An 18081-nucleotide genomic window follows, 5' to 3' on the forward strand; every position below is an offset into this window, starting at 1 on the left:
AAATTGAAAATATCCATTCATTCCCATGCTTGCCTCTTCCCAAGGCTTGGCTTCAATTGTCCAAACAAAAGACCTCAGTTTGGAGTCACATGCTCCATTAGCAGTGATGGCTTCAGTTCCCTGCCAAGCTAATGTCGCCGACTCATGGAGAGAGAGGGGGTGGGGGGACGACTGGGGTGACTTCTTTGGAAAAGTGGGGAGTGTGCAAGGACAGTTTACACAATCACATACAGAAACATAGTCTGAGGTAAGGTTTTCAGATCATTTAGTGACCCGTGTTGCTAATCATGAATATAAATCTTATCATCTAAATGTGTCTTAATGGCCATTTGAGAGAATGGAAAAGAATCTAATGTACACAGGATAATGTTTTGTCAGCCATGCATGCCCTTTGCTTCCTGCCCATGCATACTGAACAGGATTTGCTTTTTCACGAGAAAGATACATTATCAAACACTCATCTTGAAAAGGCCTAATATTGACTGGCTAATTAATCAGCGGGGTCCTCCTTTATTTAATGTTCATCCTGAAATTTAACCCAAAAAACAATATATCTCTAACGTTCTGTGATTTGTGTATTTCTATTATTTCCGTGGAAGGCCTTGCGAGAAAATAACCAGAGAGAAATAGATTTATTTTTTTTTTTAAAGGCCATATTGAACAGCCATCTTGTCCACTTGTTACTCCACACATGCCTCGGTCCAATCTCACTTGATACAGGATTGGAAGAAAATCTGGAGGTGGTCGCGGTCCCGCTCCCTCTGGGAAACCCACCGCCCCGGGCGACCCGGGTTGCCACGACGCTAATCCCGCCACACAAAAGGCGAGGGCGCGTCCTTTAGCATGTCGCTGCCAGACGCTCTTCGTTGGCTTCGAGGGTCACGGCCATCGATCTTGGCGCTGACACATGGGCGAAACCTGTGCACTAAACTGTCTTCAATTCCTTTTTGATGCACTTGATATGAATAAAACCCCGTGGCTCTTGCTGAACTTGAATGGCCTGGGAGTGCAGGATGAAGTGAATGCTGAAAGAGAGGCGAGCAAGTGACTAAATAGTGGTGTCTATGTCGTACAAAAGCGCAGACAACAACAATGGCAAGAATGCATTGAGAGGAAATTAGATGGACTGGGTTGCAAACCTACACACAACTCAATCTAGAGACTCTTTTTTTTTTAGGGGTTGTTTTGTTTTTTTGAACTAGTTGAACGTCAGTGCGAACAAATGCTCTGGACCACCTTCAGCAGTCCTTCCAGCACGAGCCAAATTTCTTGGTGTGTTTCGCAATTGAATTAGGCTGAGGTTTTCACACGATCATTAATTCCAGCAGAGCCACGTGTGGCTCAAGCTGTGCACCACTGACAGGGCTTGTGTGTTTTGGGCACAGTGTGGTACTGGAAAGTTTCACTAAGCTGTGAGCACATCACCCAAAATTGACATTTCAGCAGTTAGGCCCATGCATTTGGATCAGGGTTATGATTGTTGTGGATTTTTAATTATATTTTTTTGCTAGTTAGTTTGCATTTCATATTGACTTTTGTTTTTTAAAACTCAATTAGTTTGAATGCATTTTTCCGAGCAGGTTTGTTTATTTTTATTTTTTTGAAAATGCTTTGTTTTATTTTAGTTTTACAATTAGTTTTGGGGTTTTTATAATTGGAGTATTTGTCGAGTGCAAGATAAAAAAAAAAAAAGCAGGGTGGGGGGTCACTCATTATTGTGTAACAAAGTTAAATGAACTACAATTCTCAAACGACTGACCTTTCTTTTGTACAGACGTACGGAAATACAAAAAAAATATATGCAGTGGTACCTTTACTTACGAAATTAATTGGTTCCGGAAGAAATTTCTTAGCTAGAATTTTTTTTAAATTGAGACGCGTTTTCAATGTAAATGCCCTAATTCGTTCCAAGCCCCCCCAACATTCAGACAAATGTTTTCTGAAGCATAAAAATGCATCAAAATATGTAACTAATACATGTTACAGTTAGATTATTGCACAGTAAATGAGAGTTGTGCATAATGTTTAAAAAAAACCCAAAATAATGAATAAAGAATAAAAATGACGGTCATTTAACTTCTACGTTTGCATTTTTATCGGCTTTTAACAATCCTTTGAAAATGTCCAAGGCGAACATCAGCATCGTGAGCGATCGGCCGTCTGGTGAACACTTTTTCTGGGTGATCCACATTTACGTAAAACTATCAACATTCCACCACCACGCTAGATGTGAAATAAAGCAAGGACTATACAATGAAAGCGTAGACGTTCGGTCAAATTTTATGAAAGATGTTTCACGAAAATATGACTTGCAGCGTTTAGGAGTTGAGAGCCTTTTTTTTTTTTTTACCAACGTTCCTTCATTTCCTGGGACCTCACAAAAGTATTTGAATATTCTTTCACAGCCAAGTCGACCGCCTGATTTCACGCCAAAGGCCTTTCAATTACTGGAGACAAAACTTGCTTTCCTTTGCCAACAGCTGCAAATCTACAATTCTCCCTCTCAGATCTTAACCGAGTCCTTTGCACTTTCCATTGTTCTGAGTATAGCCTCATCTGTCATATTTTTTTCGAAAGAAAATTGCAGCTGTTGCCACTCATGATGACTAATGGGCCATGGTGTCAAGTTAAACCACCCTGGAACCTTTTGTATCACTTCTTAAAGCATTTAGAGCACGGGTGCCCAATAGGCACAAATAGTTATTTTGCCGTCCGTTCTGGTGGAGGAGGGGGCGTTCCTATGAAGACTGTGACGTAATCCGCAATATGTAAATAACGCGTGAACGTCGAAGCTAAAACAAATATATAAATCACCTCCTAAAAGTGGACATCGTGTCACTCGTATCTCAAGGCATCAATGCAGTTTTATTTCAGGACCCATTATAGAGATCGTCCCAAATGATTAAACAGTCGAAACAGTTGCGGGCCGAACTGTACATGCGTGACGCAATCTGTGTTTACATCCATCAGTGTCGTGAAGGTCCCGTTCGACCACGTCGATCCGTGCCGAGCAGGCCTTTTTCATGTCACCTACTAACCTACATATGTTCGTTGTTTGGGCAGCACTCCGCCGCCCAAGCGGAACAAGCGCTAATCAAGCGCAGCCGAAAGTCTTTACATGACAACAGACTATAACGGAGGTCTCGGTCAGCCCCGGTTGGGAAGCGTGTGATGAGAAAGAGAGCGTGAAAGGGGAAAAAAAGTGGCAGCGGTACAAGAGCGAGGGGGGCGACGGTGGCGAGAGATCGGGTGAGGGGGTGGAGCTACGGCCGCCATTGTCCACTAATGGGCTACATTGTAAGATTAAAATCCCCCAGTCAAATCTGTACATTGGACGAGTTTTCAGTTTAGCTGTTGCAGATCAATAGCGCCCCCTTACGACACACAATGGTTATTACTTGAAACGTTTGGAACATGCTTTCAGTTGTTTCAAATCAAAACGTGTGTTTGAAAACCTTTTTTCACACCACCCTGAAAAACTGACCGGAAAATTTAGAGGAAATGTTTAAAAGCGTGAAAAGGGTATTATCGTTTCGAAAAAAAAAATACAGAAAAAGACGTGAAAATTGAATTTCCTGTTTGGAAAAAATATTTACAAAAAGCTGTTGAGGGGAAATAAAAAAATATAAAAATAAAAATATTTAAGTTTTGTTAAATATGTGACAGTATGAGTGACAAAATGCGTTTTAAATTGTGCGAACGCTTTGATGCATGTGTTTTGAGATGGATTAAAAAAAAAATTGGGGGAAAAACAGGATTTCTTTGGAGGGTTTGAAAGTGTTGTAACATTTTTTTAATTTGTTTTAAACCGTGAAAAAGAAATCTTAATTTGAAGAACAAAGCGAACAATTCTCCAGTTGACTGTGTGACGATTAACCCCAGTGTGTATGTTCATAAATACCAAGTCTGTGACGTAGAAAGTGCATTATTAACATTAAGTGCTTTCCTTGGAAGGGGTCCATCTGAATCATAAAACACACACATCTTTGGCATCAGTTATGCTAATTTTGTTCATGCGACATTAGTTTCATCATTTGTCAAGACATTCATTCCACTGTACCTTTTTTTTCCCCCTCAAACAAAGCTGTGCAAGGTATTTTTGGCGACGAATCACAGAGGGCCAGAAGTGTGCTTTCTTGTAAACATGGCTCTCTAATGTCAAACAAATGGCATCCTTTCCCCTGCGTTGATCTTTGACACAGTGGCGTCACACTTCTGTGACCTTTGATGGCTGGGTTAGTTCACAAGGGAGCGGGTTGCCAAGCGAAAGGTTAAACTAAGTGTTTTTTTGCCACGTTGTCGTTTTCAGGACTGGGGCTGTGTGTTGGGCTGCCCTCTGTGGAACCGTACGACGGCCGCTCCTCGGCCGCCTTTGGAGATCCCGCGGATGATTTGGGATTCAGCACTCTGGGTACGTAAACCTGGAAAAATAATACACAAAAATGTTAAAAAAAAATATGAATTAGCAAAGCCTTATTGTGGTTTTCTTATGTCATTTACCATGGTGTTTTCCTCCTCTTGTTCAGGCGTGTCCTCATCTTGCTCCCTCACCTGTTGGACAGAAGCGATGTCAACGGACGAAGAAGAAATGTGTAAGTCTGCAAAACACGACATGCGGCTCACCACGTAATTGTGCGGACTGAGGTACTGGAAATGGCCAAAGCAGGTGTAGCTGAGGCAGATGAGGATGGTGACGACGAGCACCACCAGGGTGAACAGAGAAGTGGGTGCCCAGAAACCTGGAATGTCAGAGAGGTTCCTAATATTTTCCCGCTTGCTTAAAAACAATAGTTCGAAAGATGCCCGGTGTTGCGACCGCTGCACGTCACTAACCCGTTCTGAGAACAGAAAAGAAATAAAGCCATATGAGGCAGATGATGGGCGCGGCCAGAGCTTGATTGACAGCCTTCAGGTGGACTTGGCGGTCGAGACGCGTCGGCAAATAGGCGAAGTACAAGTTGTGCTTGTCGACCAAGTGCTTCAGGGTCATGTATAGGAGGCCTGATGGGACACACCGAGTCATCGGAAACGGACATTTTGAGGTTAAGAACCGCGCATGATGTAAGAACATGTGATCAAGCGGCATGGGAAGGCACACCGAGTTAATGTCAAACTTTTCAATTCCAAAACTCCTCCCTGAGATTCGGACCTTAAATATACAGAATGCTTTATCTGTGCAAAAGTGTGCTGTCGTACTCACCAAAAGGCACAATAATGGGACAAATGACGCTGTATGCCATGATGACAGTAAACACGCACAGGATCCAGCCGTACATGGCGCCATACTCAAACTCGTAGGCTTGGTTCTGGCAATTGAAATCAAAATAATGTATCAGGAAACGGAGAAAAATAAAACTTGCGACGGCATTGTCTTAAATATCTGTTGTCTGGCCTTCGAAACATGCTATTAAAATTGTGTATAGCCATAAAATGAATAAATAAAATGGTATCCTCGTTAACATGAGTCAGTATCTGGTCCGACATTTGAATAGATTTCGATTATAAATCAGCTCTCATTCCGGTAACTGTCAGCATTTATACTGGTCGCCATATGGCCCGTCGCAAACCTGTTTGACGTATTTCCTTTCTGCGGCCGAGCGGGCGAACGCTAGGCAGATGGTGTAAAGGAGGAGACCGGGCAACCGCATGAGATCCATGGCCGAGCCCACCAGGCCCGCCGCAATGACGTAGTTGACGAAAAAGGATCCTTGGTCAGGTAAGAACACACATCTAGTATTCAGATGGTCAAACAAAAAAGTAAGATGTCAGTTACGGACGGCTCTTTTATAGAGTGGAATGTGGTGATGATGTGCAGATCGTTTATCGATTGCAGGGGTGCCCAACTAATCGATTGCGATCGACCGATAGCTCGTAGACTCGTCCCAAGTCGGTCGCAGGGATTCTCGGGGGAAAAAAATGTGTCTGTCTGTGTGTGTTATGAACTCATTCACTCCCAAAGACGTTTTTGAACGTCTTTGGGAGACTTGGTCCAGAATTGGCTGGTACTGAATGAGTTTTAATGTAAAATATTTTTGTGTCATTGTACACCGCACGCAAAGCATCTTATCAGCTTCACCTTCACCCCCGAAAAATGTAATAAAATAATACAAAAATAAATTAAACAATAAATAAATAAATAAAAATAATAAATAGATAAATGATAATATAAATATAAAAATAAATATAATATAAAATAGATAAATAAATAAACAAACAAACAAACAAAAGCAGGGCACCTTTAACCTACGGTGGCACGTGAGCGCCATCACCGGAAGTTGTTCTGCGCGTGCATTGTGTGTGTATGCGTGCACGCACGGTAACGGTCGATGGCGGAAGGTTGGTTGGCTTGAAAAGTAAGATCGTTGGTCAAAAAAAAAAAAAAAAGGTTGGGCACCCCTAATCTATATTAGTGACAAGGAGATATGCGGAACAGTGAAAGGAACTTACTCAAACCTCAACTTCCCATCCGTGAGAAATTCTTTGTCAAAAAGCCAGCGGAAAAACAAGGCGAGACTGCGAGAGATAAAAAAAACAAAAAAAACACTTGTTAGCTTATTTTGTGTGTGCGTGTTTAAAAAAAAAAAACATATTCGGTACATCTGCACAAAATGAATTTTATAGTAAATGAATCAATAAATCGTCCTTGACAAACTCTTTGCTCTTGCATTTCCAAACATGTTGCTCCATTTTGAGTTGCTTAAGGATTGCACGACTGTCCGTGTTTGATGTTATGTGTTGTGTTGATTATTTTTAACAGTTTTGTTCAGTGCTTTGTTACAGCTGTTGTGAAAGCACTATCAGGAAGTATTGTATCGTATTGCTTTTGTGTCAGGCCGTATACAAATGTCTGTTATTATCCTTTGGTGTATGTGTGCCCCCCAAAAAAAGCCTTTTGGAGGCATTTCTACTGTCTCGGTAGCACCCATTGCCACATCAGAATGTCTTCAAAATTCATCCGTTGAAGCCAGTTTCCTTGAGCAGTGTAACAGTATGCTAAAAATCATAGTTTGGTATCAACCGTGTGTATGTCTATATCTATCCATCTATACATATGACCTTTTTTAGGAAAGTTCATCATCAATAGTTTGTCGTCTTCCCAAAGAAATTCACAGCGCAGACAACCGCAACCGTTCTTTTGTTGACGGCGTAGCCCATTGAAATTACCTGGTGAGTCCGAGCGAGGGAAGGATGAGCACCATGAAGAGCAGGAAGAAATAAAGCTTGTGCATCATGCTCAGCTGCTCGCTGGACCTGAAAAGAGCACCCGGGACAATTCAAATTCCAAAAGCGCGGTCTCGCTTGGCTCGCCAATCTGAATGAACGCGTCGCCCACCTGCTCCAGTGGGCCTCCCCCAGCGTGGAGTAGTAGACGATGGTGGGCAGCAGCGCGGAGAAGCACCACAGTAAGAACGTGGGGAAGAACTGGCTGACGATCGGGCTCTGTGGGGAAGCGAGAGAAAGGTCAGACTTGCAGCCCCCCCCCCGTGGAGGCGTGGGAGTCTCTCGAGCGTACGTTCAGATAGCGGATGGGCTTGGTGACATTGAATTTGTCCATGGTGTTGATGATGATGGTGGGCGTGGTGAGGAAGGTGAGCAGGAAGAAAAGCAGGAAGTTGAGCATGGCGTAGCGCGCGAACCAGGAGAAGCCCTGCACTGACAAATGGTCCCTGGACGGGGAGACAAAATTGAAAGGCAACATGACCACTTCTTTATGCCGTCATCACTAAGTACCCTTGTGGAAATGTTTTATACTTGGAGGAAAAAAAAAACAGTGATTGGCCCAAATATAAGACGGCCCTGATTATAAGACGACCCCCTCTTTTTCAAGACTAAAGTTGGAAAAAAGACTTTTTAACACCAAATTAATTTTTATACAGAAAATAATTACAGTACATCTGAAACAAACGATTCTAACAATATATTTGAGTGAAAAAGCATGTTACTTTGCCTCATTCAAATCTTAATATCTGAACATTTAAATATGTAAACTAAAGTGCAATCACATTCGTAAATGAATGGCTTCTGTTTTTTGAAATGTAAATGACATAACTTCTCCTCAGCTGCCGGTTAACCTGGCCGATCTTCGACCCACTTTTCTCCAGATTGTCGCTACGTTTCTCCATTTTCTTCTCTTTCTTACCGCTATTTTTTATTTTTCTTCTTCGTGCTACCGCTATTTTTATTCTTCATGACAGGCGTTCACTTTGGCCTGGGGAGTCAAGTTCAGCATTCGCTTCAATGATATCTGGCGCCATCTAGCGTCGTGAATGGGTATAATGTCTAGACCCCAAATATAAGATGACCCCCACTTTTTCAGTCTTATTTCAATGCACAAAACTTATATTCGGGCCAATACGGTAATGTAAATTTGATTCAGAGCATTTTTGTCAAATCCACACATTCTATCAGGTGTTGTGAAGCTCGACTCTTATGCAAGTCAAGTGCGACGCAGCAGCCTTACCAGTAAACATTTTTCGGATGGGGTGCGAAGCTGACCCTCCACTTCCTCACTTTGATGCTCGCACTCTTGCTCGAATGCTGAGGCTGCCGACAGCAACCCGCGCCGCTGCAGTCGAGCGCGTTGAAGTCTTTGAGAATGCTAATGAGCGCGGGGGGGGGGGGGGTGGGTTGTTGGGGGGTTGGGGGGGGGGGGGGGGGGGGGGGGGGGGGGGGGGGGGGGGGTCAGGTGTGAGTGACAGGAAGGATGTACTTTTCAACAATGGCAAGCATCCAGGTTCCCATCACGCCAGAAAAAGAGTTTAGTGATTTTTCTGGTTCTGTGACAGCATGTTGGACTGGGTTCCAATATGGATTCCCGCCTGGCGCAAATGCGCGTGTCGGGCAGAGGCAAGATAAATGACTCACTACTTGGCCATGGCCTCCGTCTGAAGGGTGACAAAGGCAAGCCCCAGGGGGCGCTGTGGCACCTCTTCCACCTGCTGCCTCACCTCCTCCAGCAGGTCTTTTTCTTTGGTGCTGTAGTAATGTATAGCGTCCACCTGAGGGAAGACGCATATGAATGAGCACTGCACAAGTGATTCCCGCCTCGGATTACAGCTGCATCCCACTGGAAATCAGCTTTTATTTCTGGGGTGACACAAGGATTCCAAAACCAGATATTTTCCTTCAATATGAATATACTTCTTCGGGCCGGAGCACACAACACAGTTGCTGCTCCAGGAACGATTTGAAACTATCTGTCGCGAGTCGGCTCCAAAACAACTCTCAAGAAGCTATTTTAGAAAAGACAAAGCTGCTGTTTCGTGACAGCATGAAGTCTCGCTGCTGCAACCTTACCTTGTCACACTTGGCGCAGCAACACAGGTAGCCGCACAGTCTAGGATATATTGTTTCCCGCTGGCCCGTCTTCTCCAGGACACGCTCGTAGTACCGCAGGTTTTTTCCGGCTCGGACCCTGGGGGGGGTGAAAAGCACCTTGGCGTATTTGTCACACCCTGCATCGAATTGTTCTGTTTACGCATCAGAGCAAATTTGTCAGGCAAGTGAGAGGGGTGTGGTTGTTTTTTTTAGGCATTTGAATGTAGTTCGTCGAAACCTCGCATTCTTACCTTTCCTTATCAAGGTGCATGAGCTTGGCCACATCATAGGCAATGTTGACCGCACACACTCGGCAGCTTGGGTACGCCTCTCTGTGCAAAAGAACAGCGCGGGAAGCAAGCACTCCCTTTCGCTCGCGAACTTGGTTTCGTCCACTCACATGAAATGCGTCTTGACGTCGTCCTCTGTCGCTGTTTTAGGGAGAGACGTCACAAACAAGGTGTTTCTGGCCTGCAAACATTAGCGGGGAACCGTTTAGCACAAGTGCCTCCGAATCAAACACGAAATTGTGATTTTTATTTTATTTTGGGCAGAAACTCACCGTATCTTGCCCCATGCCTTTCATTTGCGATGTGTGATGCCGCAGCAAAACAACAGTGAGGGCAAGATAGAGGACGGCAAACACCGTGTGAAGCCACAACAAGTCGTTTCTGGAGAGAAAAACAAACTTTTAAACCATAGCCAAGACACCACTCAGTCATGTTCTGTGCAGTTCAGTCAGCGTGAAAGGCACCGTTACGTGTGTTCATGTTTTTGATGCGTCCATACTTTCGGCCATAACGCAACCCGAATGTGTATAGTACATGAATCGGACTGCGCTGTTGTCTATCGCTAACCTACGCTAACGCAGTAGTGACGTCATAGTTACAGTGAATATGTGTGTGAAACACACATGGCAGGTCATTGAAACATTTATACTACAAAAATCTGTGGACCCGGAATAGAGCCTTGTGAAACACCACGGTTGTCTAACTCCAGGGGGTTCATGTCCCAAAGGGACGTATTGTTATGTCACTGTGCAAACTAGTTGACAGTTTATAACCTGATGTTGGGACTATTGTAAACCAAAGGACTTTCCACCCCCTTCAGTTGACCATTAAAAATAGGAGGGTGACAAGTTTTTAGTGGTTTATGATTCTGTGAAAAAGGGTCATGAAAACAACAGCTAGTTGTAGCCCATGAGTTTTTTTTTTTTTTTTTAACGTGAGTGTAGGTTTTATTGCAGTTTATGCTTCTTCCGTGTTGCTGTTTAATACCCCTTCTGAAGATTCCCAATCGTCGTCCTTCCGAAACTCTCTGGATTGTTGCCTGAAAGACATTTAGGATGGAAAACGTGTCCTTTGAGAGAGTCACTGATTTTTGTTTAGTTTGTTTTTTGGTTTTTTTAGTTTTGGCTCCACCTCTTTCAGTTGCAATATTTGCCATTAAACCGTGAGCCGTTAATCTGTACGTAATAATGTCAACCGACATCAGTCTTCTCAAAGTGGGCAAAAAGGAGAAGCAGCCGTAAAGGGACTTTTTTTTTCCCACTTTCACATTACAGGTTAATTTGTCAACACAGTGGAGTTTAGAGGAAGTGAATCTGGTCGAGCCATTTTTAGCCACGATTAGCAGGCTGTATACGCGAAGTGAATCGAAGTGAAATTACGAGGCGCCAAAGCTCACCCAGCAGGTCACCCGTCAGGTTGACAGGCAGTATGATTGAGAGGGAGGTGACAGTAATGACCAGCAGCAGGATGACCAGGTGACGCTGGAAGGACAGGTAGTGAACGGCGTCGCTGCCGCATCTGGCTTTTATTTTTTCATCACTAAGGGGGGGGGGGGACAAAAACAAATACGGAGCTGTTTATTTTTTTCAAGGCCTCAGGACTTGACGACAAAGCAGATGTTGACAAATCATACTCACTCCATTCTGAGAATGAAAGGCAGCCAAGAACAGAAGCCCTTTAAGAACGAAATGCAAAATAAATGTTCAAATTGTGACAAATTACTTTGGCCTATCGTCAATCAATAATTTGATTCGACAAACCATTTCATACTCGAGGTCATCCCCATTGGACACACAAGACGACATGTGTCTGTAGCGATGGCGTCCCGTCCCGGTGACTCTAAAAACGCAAGGCGATTCTTTGAAACAACAGTCAAGTTGCAACAGCTTAATCTCGAATGTATGCTTCTTGTCCGCAAATATCAAAACAGCTTCGGGCCAAAATTGCACCTAAATCCAAACGCAAAAGTCGAGTGTCTCATCCAAAACTAACCCTTCTTTGTCCGCAACCAGTGCCAGGCGGCCATAGTCCCAGAACTTCCTCCGTATAATCGAAAACAGGATCAGTAACACCTATCGGACCAAAAGATAACAGTAGATCCATTTTACACAAACTTAAGTTAACTTTCTCAATTATGGACAGACGGCGGCTCGTACCAAAAAGACGCTAAAGTTGAGAAGCAGCACAACAGGCACCCCCCCAAACTGGACTCCGTTCAGGACGGTGTTCTGGGTACTGTTGAAGCAGGTCTTGTCTTTGGAGCCGCTAGAACCAGTGGTGCCGTTTGAGCCCACTAGCGACCACTGCTCCCACCACCAAGACGACATCACTGCAGGGGAAGCGGCAGTTTTTGTCTGCAATGTAACGACATACATCTGAAAATTCAGACTTTCTTTTTTTTTTTTTGTACGGGCATATTACCTCAGCAAGTGTAAAATCGGGTCATAACATAAAGCATGTGAAGATTAAAAACAATAACAGCCGCTATTTATTTTCAGTCCGATAGCAGGTCAGGTAATCACCACTGCGCATTGAAAAACATGATTATTTTTTGATCTGTAAACACCCTCCTCCTCTCTAATTTGGCTCAAATTTGGTCAAATTGGGGGACTTTGGTTTTGACAGAACAAAAGTCAACAACTAGGTCTCAAGGTGCATAGTAACACGCTATATTTGCTTTGTTACATTTACTCAAGTAACTTTTGATGAATGGTACTCGTCAGGCTAGTTTTAACGCAACATACGTTTTTACTTGAGTGCGATGCTACTATGAATTGCATTGTGGTCGATTTCTTGCGACTTTTATTTGTGTCATCATCATTGTTTCTGTGTTTTGGTTTGTCGGAAGGAGTTCTGCCTTGGGTGCAGTCACATGACCATTCATTTAACGATTCAATTGCTCACCGCTCAGGTCTTGTACTTTTTCTTTTCTGTGAATACTTGCAGTTATTTATGTGGAAGGCTAATTCTAAAGTAACAGTCCTCTTACCGGAGTACAATTTTTTTGGCTACTCTCCTCACTTCATTTTATGTTTGTATTTTGTGTCTGTAGTTGTTTACTTATGTATTAGAACGGGCGTAACTGCGCATACACTTGACGATGGAGACCGAGTAATTTTGCTCCCTGTAGCCGCAATAGATGATTGCGACAGCTTCCTTCAGTGTTTCCTTCCTAACTTTGGCCACGGGGGGAATGGGGAGGGGGATGGGGGGGGGGCACGCACCTTGATGTGTTTTGCGCCGCTCCACGCGAATCGGACACGTCAAATCAACAGTGTGCCTCTTCGCTCCACGCCTCAACTGACCCTCGCGCCGCGAGTCACGGGTTCTGCATTGGGCGCCTCAGTCTCACTTCAAGTTATACTCAGGAATCCAAACGACAGTCGTATCCGCCATTTTCGTATGAGACACACTCGTGATTTTATTGCCCCATCGCTAATGACAAATTAACGTTGCAAAACAGTACAACTTGCGGTAGCTGAGGAAGAAAAAAAAAACTTTCGAAAGCGGAACAGGAGTGAGATCATCGCAGAACTTTTTCCTACCTCGCTGAGAACTTACCGCCCCCTCCACTCCGTCAACGTCCGCTATTCACAAACTTGACCAGCCGGTTCGGAAAATGAGAAGCACTGCGTGTTTGGCTTGCCTACGTGGCCGAAAGAACCGCAGCCCGCCCTGCCTGTTGTGATCTCTGCGCCCGTCGCTGAGCCGCAAAGTAAACTTTGGAGACGCGCGGCCGTCAACTGTCAGCGAGTCTTGTTTTCTTGTTCAGCCGTCCCACTTTACGTTGCGCGCATGCGCAGATAGTCGACCGCTGTCAGAGCAGAAACGTCGTGTGGTTTCGGAAAGCTTACTATACTATCTTACTATGTCTTCATTTTATTTAATCATAGTAGTTAATATTTAATCATATGAGCATTTATTTTTTTTAGTAGAAAAATAAGCGTGTGCTATGTTAAAGACACATTTTACAGATAAATTGAATGTAAATATATCGTATAAATATCAGAGATGGGCAGTCCGGGCCTGGGATGGAACACGCCCATTTTTTGGGGACTGAAGACGATGAAGGACGGATTAAGCAAGGACGCCCGTCCCTTTAATCGTCCCTAACCGTTTTATTTGGTGTCGGGAGGCAAAATAACAGTGTGTAGCCAAACACTGCAATTTCTTAATCGTGAAACCTTTTTCATCTCAACAGTATTTTTAAAGCAACACTGTCATCTAGTGTATAGTCAGAGAACATAACAAAGTACCTATAGACACCCGTTTCACTAATGAGCTCTTCAGCCGGTTAAGAACGCTGGCTGTGTTTGCCTATCGGTGTCTGCCTACATCTGGCTTGGAAGTGTGTTGTCCTATTTGGCCTCCGCAGTCGCACTGATGGAAAAATTGGAATCCACAATTCATCAGCATTTTATGTTGCCCATTCCTGATATAAGCCACAATTTTTCATCAGCATTTTATGTTGCCCATTCCTGATATAAATAGTACAGTGAAATAAAATTTTGACCATAGATGAATTGCAATGCGTGAAGTACAGTGAAAGTACTGTTTGTACATTTGCGGTAAACATTTATTTTCACAGATGCGTGACATGATGGCGTGTATTTTAAAAACACAATCCATCACACGTGACCGCTGCCATTCCGTAACATCGACTCACGCGCAAAGAAAGCCACAAGGAGCCAAAATAAAATACTTGAGTCTTTGCTATCAGTCATTTGCACCCAGGCTCGAGCAAAATTTGAGCAAGGATTACACGGCATCCGACGCGGCGGGCAGAATGTGGCTGGTTCCACCTTGGAGCCATTTGGGAGATGTGCTGTGATTTGTGTGGGACGAAGCATCGCAAAGCAATGTCACGGGCGCGGATCAGATGGCCAAATTAATGAAGCCAATGCAATTAGTCATTCAATTTACTGTAACATTGTGCGGCGCTGCGGTGTTTCCCCCTCCAGATTCCCATAATGTGAAGTTTATAGGCTTCCACCCGGACTGTTCATTTCTGCCTGCTGTGTATTTGTGTCTTCCTTGTCCCGTGTCAATGTGTACTCACACTGATGTTCATGTTTTGGCTGTGTGTTTGTGTGTACATGAGTGTGTGAGTGTTCATGCCTCGCTGTGGGACACGTTGATTAGTGTGTGGTGAGGCTCAGCTCCCAGCTGTCCTCCCAGACCAGCAGCTGATTGAAACCAATCAGGCTTGCGATGGCCCCATTGCAGTGACCCCTCACCCCGCCCGCCCCTGGCCTAATCACCTGCTGATTGGCCCATGCAGGCCCTCCCCCCTCAGTGTTGCTCACCCACCCCCTTGGCACAGAAGGTTAATTTGACCAGCGGATGAAGCCTCCAGGAGGGAATAGGAACGTGTGCCTGGTGATATTGCATGGATCTAGCACACCTGTCAATCACGGCCACTTGTGGGAGGGGGGGGCATGGAAAAACGGTGACAGTCAGGAAGGAACGAAGAGCATCTTCCTGGTGAAAGATGGAGAGTGGGTTTTATTACACCACTAGCTCCCTTTCAGCCTTTGTGCGCATTGCAATCATGAATGTAAAACCTATTTGATATTTTCGTTAGCAAAGCCTTTAGTGTGTGGTTGACACTAAGACGGGCTGAGTCAAGACAAGACGCTCATCCCAGGTCTCTTAATTGCAATGTTGCCTGACGCTCTACCCAAAAGTTGCTCTCACCCCACTGTTTTAATTGCATTAAACGCGCATCAAGGTCCTGAATTTATATATGAATGCAACAATAGTGCCACTTAGTCTCCATAGCGAGAAGCAAAGCCAAGGCCGGCCATCTTGGATTGCCACTCGCTAAGTGTAGCCAACTTGAATACCGGTACACTTATTTATCCGCAGCCTACGGTTGCACCAATAAGTCTGAGGGAAGCACTACATGCACATTTCGTTGGTAACAATATGATTATAAATGTTCTTATATAGAGTGTATCTGTGAGTGCGCCTCAAAGAGTCGTCTGCATCATATTATCAGAACCATGAACAATTAAATGAATGCTAGGCCCACCAGGAAAAAAAAAATGTTCGGCCAGTCGTATGTAGTTCGTGAGACAAGTCACTGACGTTACGTCCTATTCGTTTGCCATCTCTTGGGCGCGCCATCGTCGGGGAACGATCGTCTCATTTCAATTGTCCATCTGCCCGTCTCGCTTCTCTCCTGTTATGCTACTCGTCTCCTCGATCGAATTTCTGGTGTCAGAAGCGAGAATCAGGAATGAGCCCAAGGGCTCTTGTGATTCTGAAATGAAATGTGATCGCCTACTAGGAAGCTCACCCGAAGCTGACGCTGTTGTGATACACAAATAGAGGAGAAACGGGTTGGCTCTAAATGTCCCACAGGCACTCGCCACAACAGAAAGGACAAGTAATTGCAACCACTTTGTACGTATTTCAGTTACCGGGTGAGCGCATACTTAGCCTGGCTTCTTCTCTTTCTTGTGCCCTATGACTCTTTCTTCTTTGTATTTTACAGCTGTCTGGTTGCCCTGTGGCACCATGCTGCCTCTCACAGGTGGTGTGCTCTGTTGGCACCCTTATTTTTTTTTTCTCATCGCATGCGTCTTTCACATTAAAAATTGTTTTTAAAAAAAAATCAGATGAGATGTTAAAAATTGCTGTACCCTGCCTTAACCAAGTTTGTATTACGAATGGAGCGTGTTCCTTTTGTTCTGAAATTTCAACGGTGTTCCCACGTACAGTAAACGCTGCAGTTACTTGTTTATCCAGAGAGAGGCGCTGTTGTATTCACTGTCATTTCTGCAGTAAATCATTTCCAGTCCTTTTTCTTTTTGAGCTGCTTTTAGCTTCTTCTTCGTCTTTTCCTTCTTTTTTTTTTTAATTAAATCAATGTCTAGAATGCCCCGTTATATTCATTAATCCTAAATACCGAAGCTGACGCTGTTGTGATACACAAATAGAGGAGAAACGGGTTGGGTTTAAATGTCCCACAGGCACTCGCCACAACAGAAAGGACAAGTAATTGCAACCGCTTTGTACGTATTTCAGTTACCGGGTGAGCACATCCTTAGCCTGGCTTCTTCTCTTTCTTGTGCCCCATGACTCTTTCTTCTTTGTATTTTACAGCTGTCTGGTTGCCCTGTGGCACCATGCTGCCTCTCACAGGTGGTGTGCTGTGTTGGCACCCTTATTTTTATTTCTCATCGCATGCGTCTTTCACATTAAAAATTGTTTTTAAAAAAAAATCAGATGAGATGTTAAAAATTGCTGTACCCTGCCTTAACCAAGTTTGTATTACGAATGGAGCGTGTTCCTTTTGTTCTGAAATTTCAACGGTGTTCCCACGTACAGTAAACGCTGCAGTTACTTGTTTATCCAGAGAGGGGCGCTGTTGCATTCACTGTCATTTCTGCAGTAAATCATTTCCAGTCCTTTTTCTTTTTGAGCTGCTTTTAGCTTCTTCTTCGTCTTTTCCTTCTTTTTTTTTTTAATTAAATCAATGTCTAGAATGCCCCGTTATATTCATTAATCCTAAATACAACACAATTTAGTCATTTGTCATCACGGGTCATGTGATCAACAGTTAAAAAAATAATAATCTCGAACTCATTTTTTTTTTAACCCACAAGTTTTGTACAAGTTTGAATCACTGCCGTTTGTACATTTTCTTCATCAATATTTTGACAAACTTAGCAGCCAACTCTCCTTTGCTGTGTGTGTGTGTGTGTGTGTGTGTGTGTGTGTGTGTGTGTGTGTGTGTGTGTGTGTGTGTGTGTGTGTGTGTGTGTGTGTGTGCGCGCGCGCGCACCGTTTGTCAGGCTCCTCTGCCTCCTCGTCCCCGGTGGGCAGAATAATGTTGCCAGATTAGCATAACGTTAGCATGTCATTTCCATGTCATTATCCCAGTCGCACTGTAAACGTGTGTGCAAGTGCAGGCATTCTCTTCCCCCCCCCCCCCCTCACTTTCTCTGTGCTCGTGAGTGAACTTTGCATCAGATCAACTGTTTCCCTTCATCTGGCAACACACCCCCACACAAACAATCCCGCCACAATGCGTAGCCACAGCCAGTGACACGGCTCCTTCACTGTCACAAACCCCCATCCATCTCTTTATCGTTGCCATCCACCCATGTAAGCACATACTAATTCCCATTAATCTGCCATTCACGATCCCGTTTGTTTTTATGCTAATATCAGTACCTGGTAAAGACATTAAAAGAATAGTTAGACCCGACTCGTACGGGCAGCCGCTTAATTAGGCACACATGTAGTCTGTAATGAGAACCAGGAGAAGAAATGTACCAAAAAACTGCCTGTGCAAATGTAATTTTGCTCAGTTGGGATTGCTCACTTAAAACAATGCCAATATCACACTAATTGTGTTGTTGCGGCTTTGCTGTTCAATGTCAGTACTTGTTGAAAGTTTGTTCACTTGCCGAGTAATTGTAGCGCCGAGGCAATATGTTGTTTTATTTTTTTTTTTTGTTTT

The 18081-nt window shown here is 43.9% G+C and overlaps 1 protein-coding gene across 6 annotated transcripts; it reads right to left on the reverse strand.

The window, feature by feature from the left end:
• Nucleotides 1-3857: 3857 nt before the first annotated feature.
• On the reverse strand, nucleotides 3858-13396 carry tmem63a (transmembrane protein 63A). Of its 6 annotated transcripts, none has more exons than XM_019882756.1 (23): nucleotides 13255-13396; nucleotides 11765-11962; nucleotides 11601-11680; nucleotides 11369-11447; nucleotides 11246-11283; nucleotides 11005-11147; nucleotides 10596-10647; nucleotides 9881-9989; nucleotides 9719-9789; nucleotides 9570-9650; nucleotides 9298-9415; nucleotides 8866-8999; nucleotides 8462-8599; nucleotides 7514-7667; nucleotides 7334-7440; nucleotides 7165-7251; nucleotides 6448-6513; nucleotides 5568-5730; nucleotides 5201-5306; nucleotides 4834-5001; nucleotides 4624-4739; nucleotides 4501-4551; nucleotides 3858-4421 (listed from the first exon to the last, which is right to left on the reverse strand). In XM_019882756.1, the coding sequence occupies exons 2-23, from the start codon at nucleotides 11933-11935 to the stop codon at nucleotides 4272-4274; spliced, it is 2382 nt and encodes a 793-aa protein (XP_019738315.1). In that variant the 5' UTR covers nucleotides 11936-11962; nucleotides 13255-13396; the 3' UTR covers nucleotides 3858-4271. The 6 variants fall into 6 exon arrangements, with proteins under 6 accessions (XP_019738315.1, XP_019738313.1, XP_019738311.1 ...); XM_019882754.1 differs by having other exon boundaries at nucleotides 11765-11937; nucleotides 13170-13396; XM_019882752.1 differs by having other exon boundaries at nucleotides 13170-13396.
• Nucleotides 13397-18081: the final 4685 nt, after the last annotated feature.

The sequence above is a fragment of the Hippocampus comes genome, unplaced genomic scaffold (assembly GCF_001891065.2).
Source record: "Hippocampus comes isolate QL1 unplaced genomic scaffold, H_comes_QL1_v1.1 scaffold5, whole genome shotgun sequence".
In the NCBI taxonomy this organism is placed as follows: domain Eukaryota; kingdom Metazoa; phylum Chordata; class Actinopteri; order Syngnathiformes; family Syngnathidae; genus Hippocampus; species Hippocampus comes.

Excerpts from the sequence above, each read along its gene's own strand:
- tmem63a (XM_019882756.1), bottom strand. The coding sequence starts at position 11,935 with ATGTCGTCTTGGTGGTGGGAGCAGTGGTCGCTAGTGGGCTCAAACGGC. Across the intron at positions 8,600-8,865 it reads ACGGAGGCCATGGCCAAGTA|CATTCTCAAAGACTTCAACG; the intron begins GTGAGTCATTTA and ends CGCGCTCATTAG. Across the intron at positions 4,740-4,833 it reads CTTTTCTGTTCTCAGAACGG|GTTTCTGGGCACCCACTTCT; the intron begins GTTAGTGACGTG and ends CTGACATTCCAG.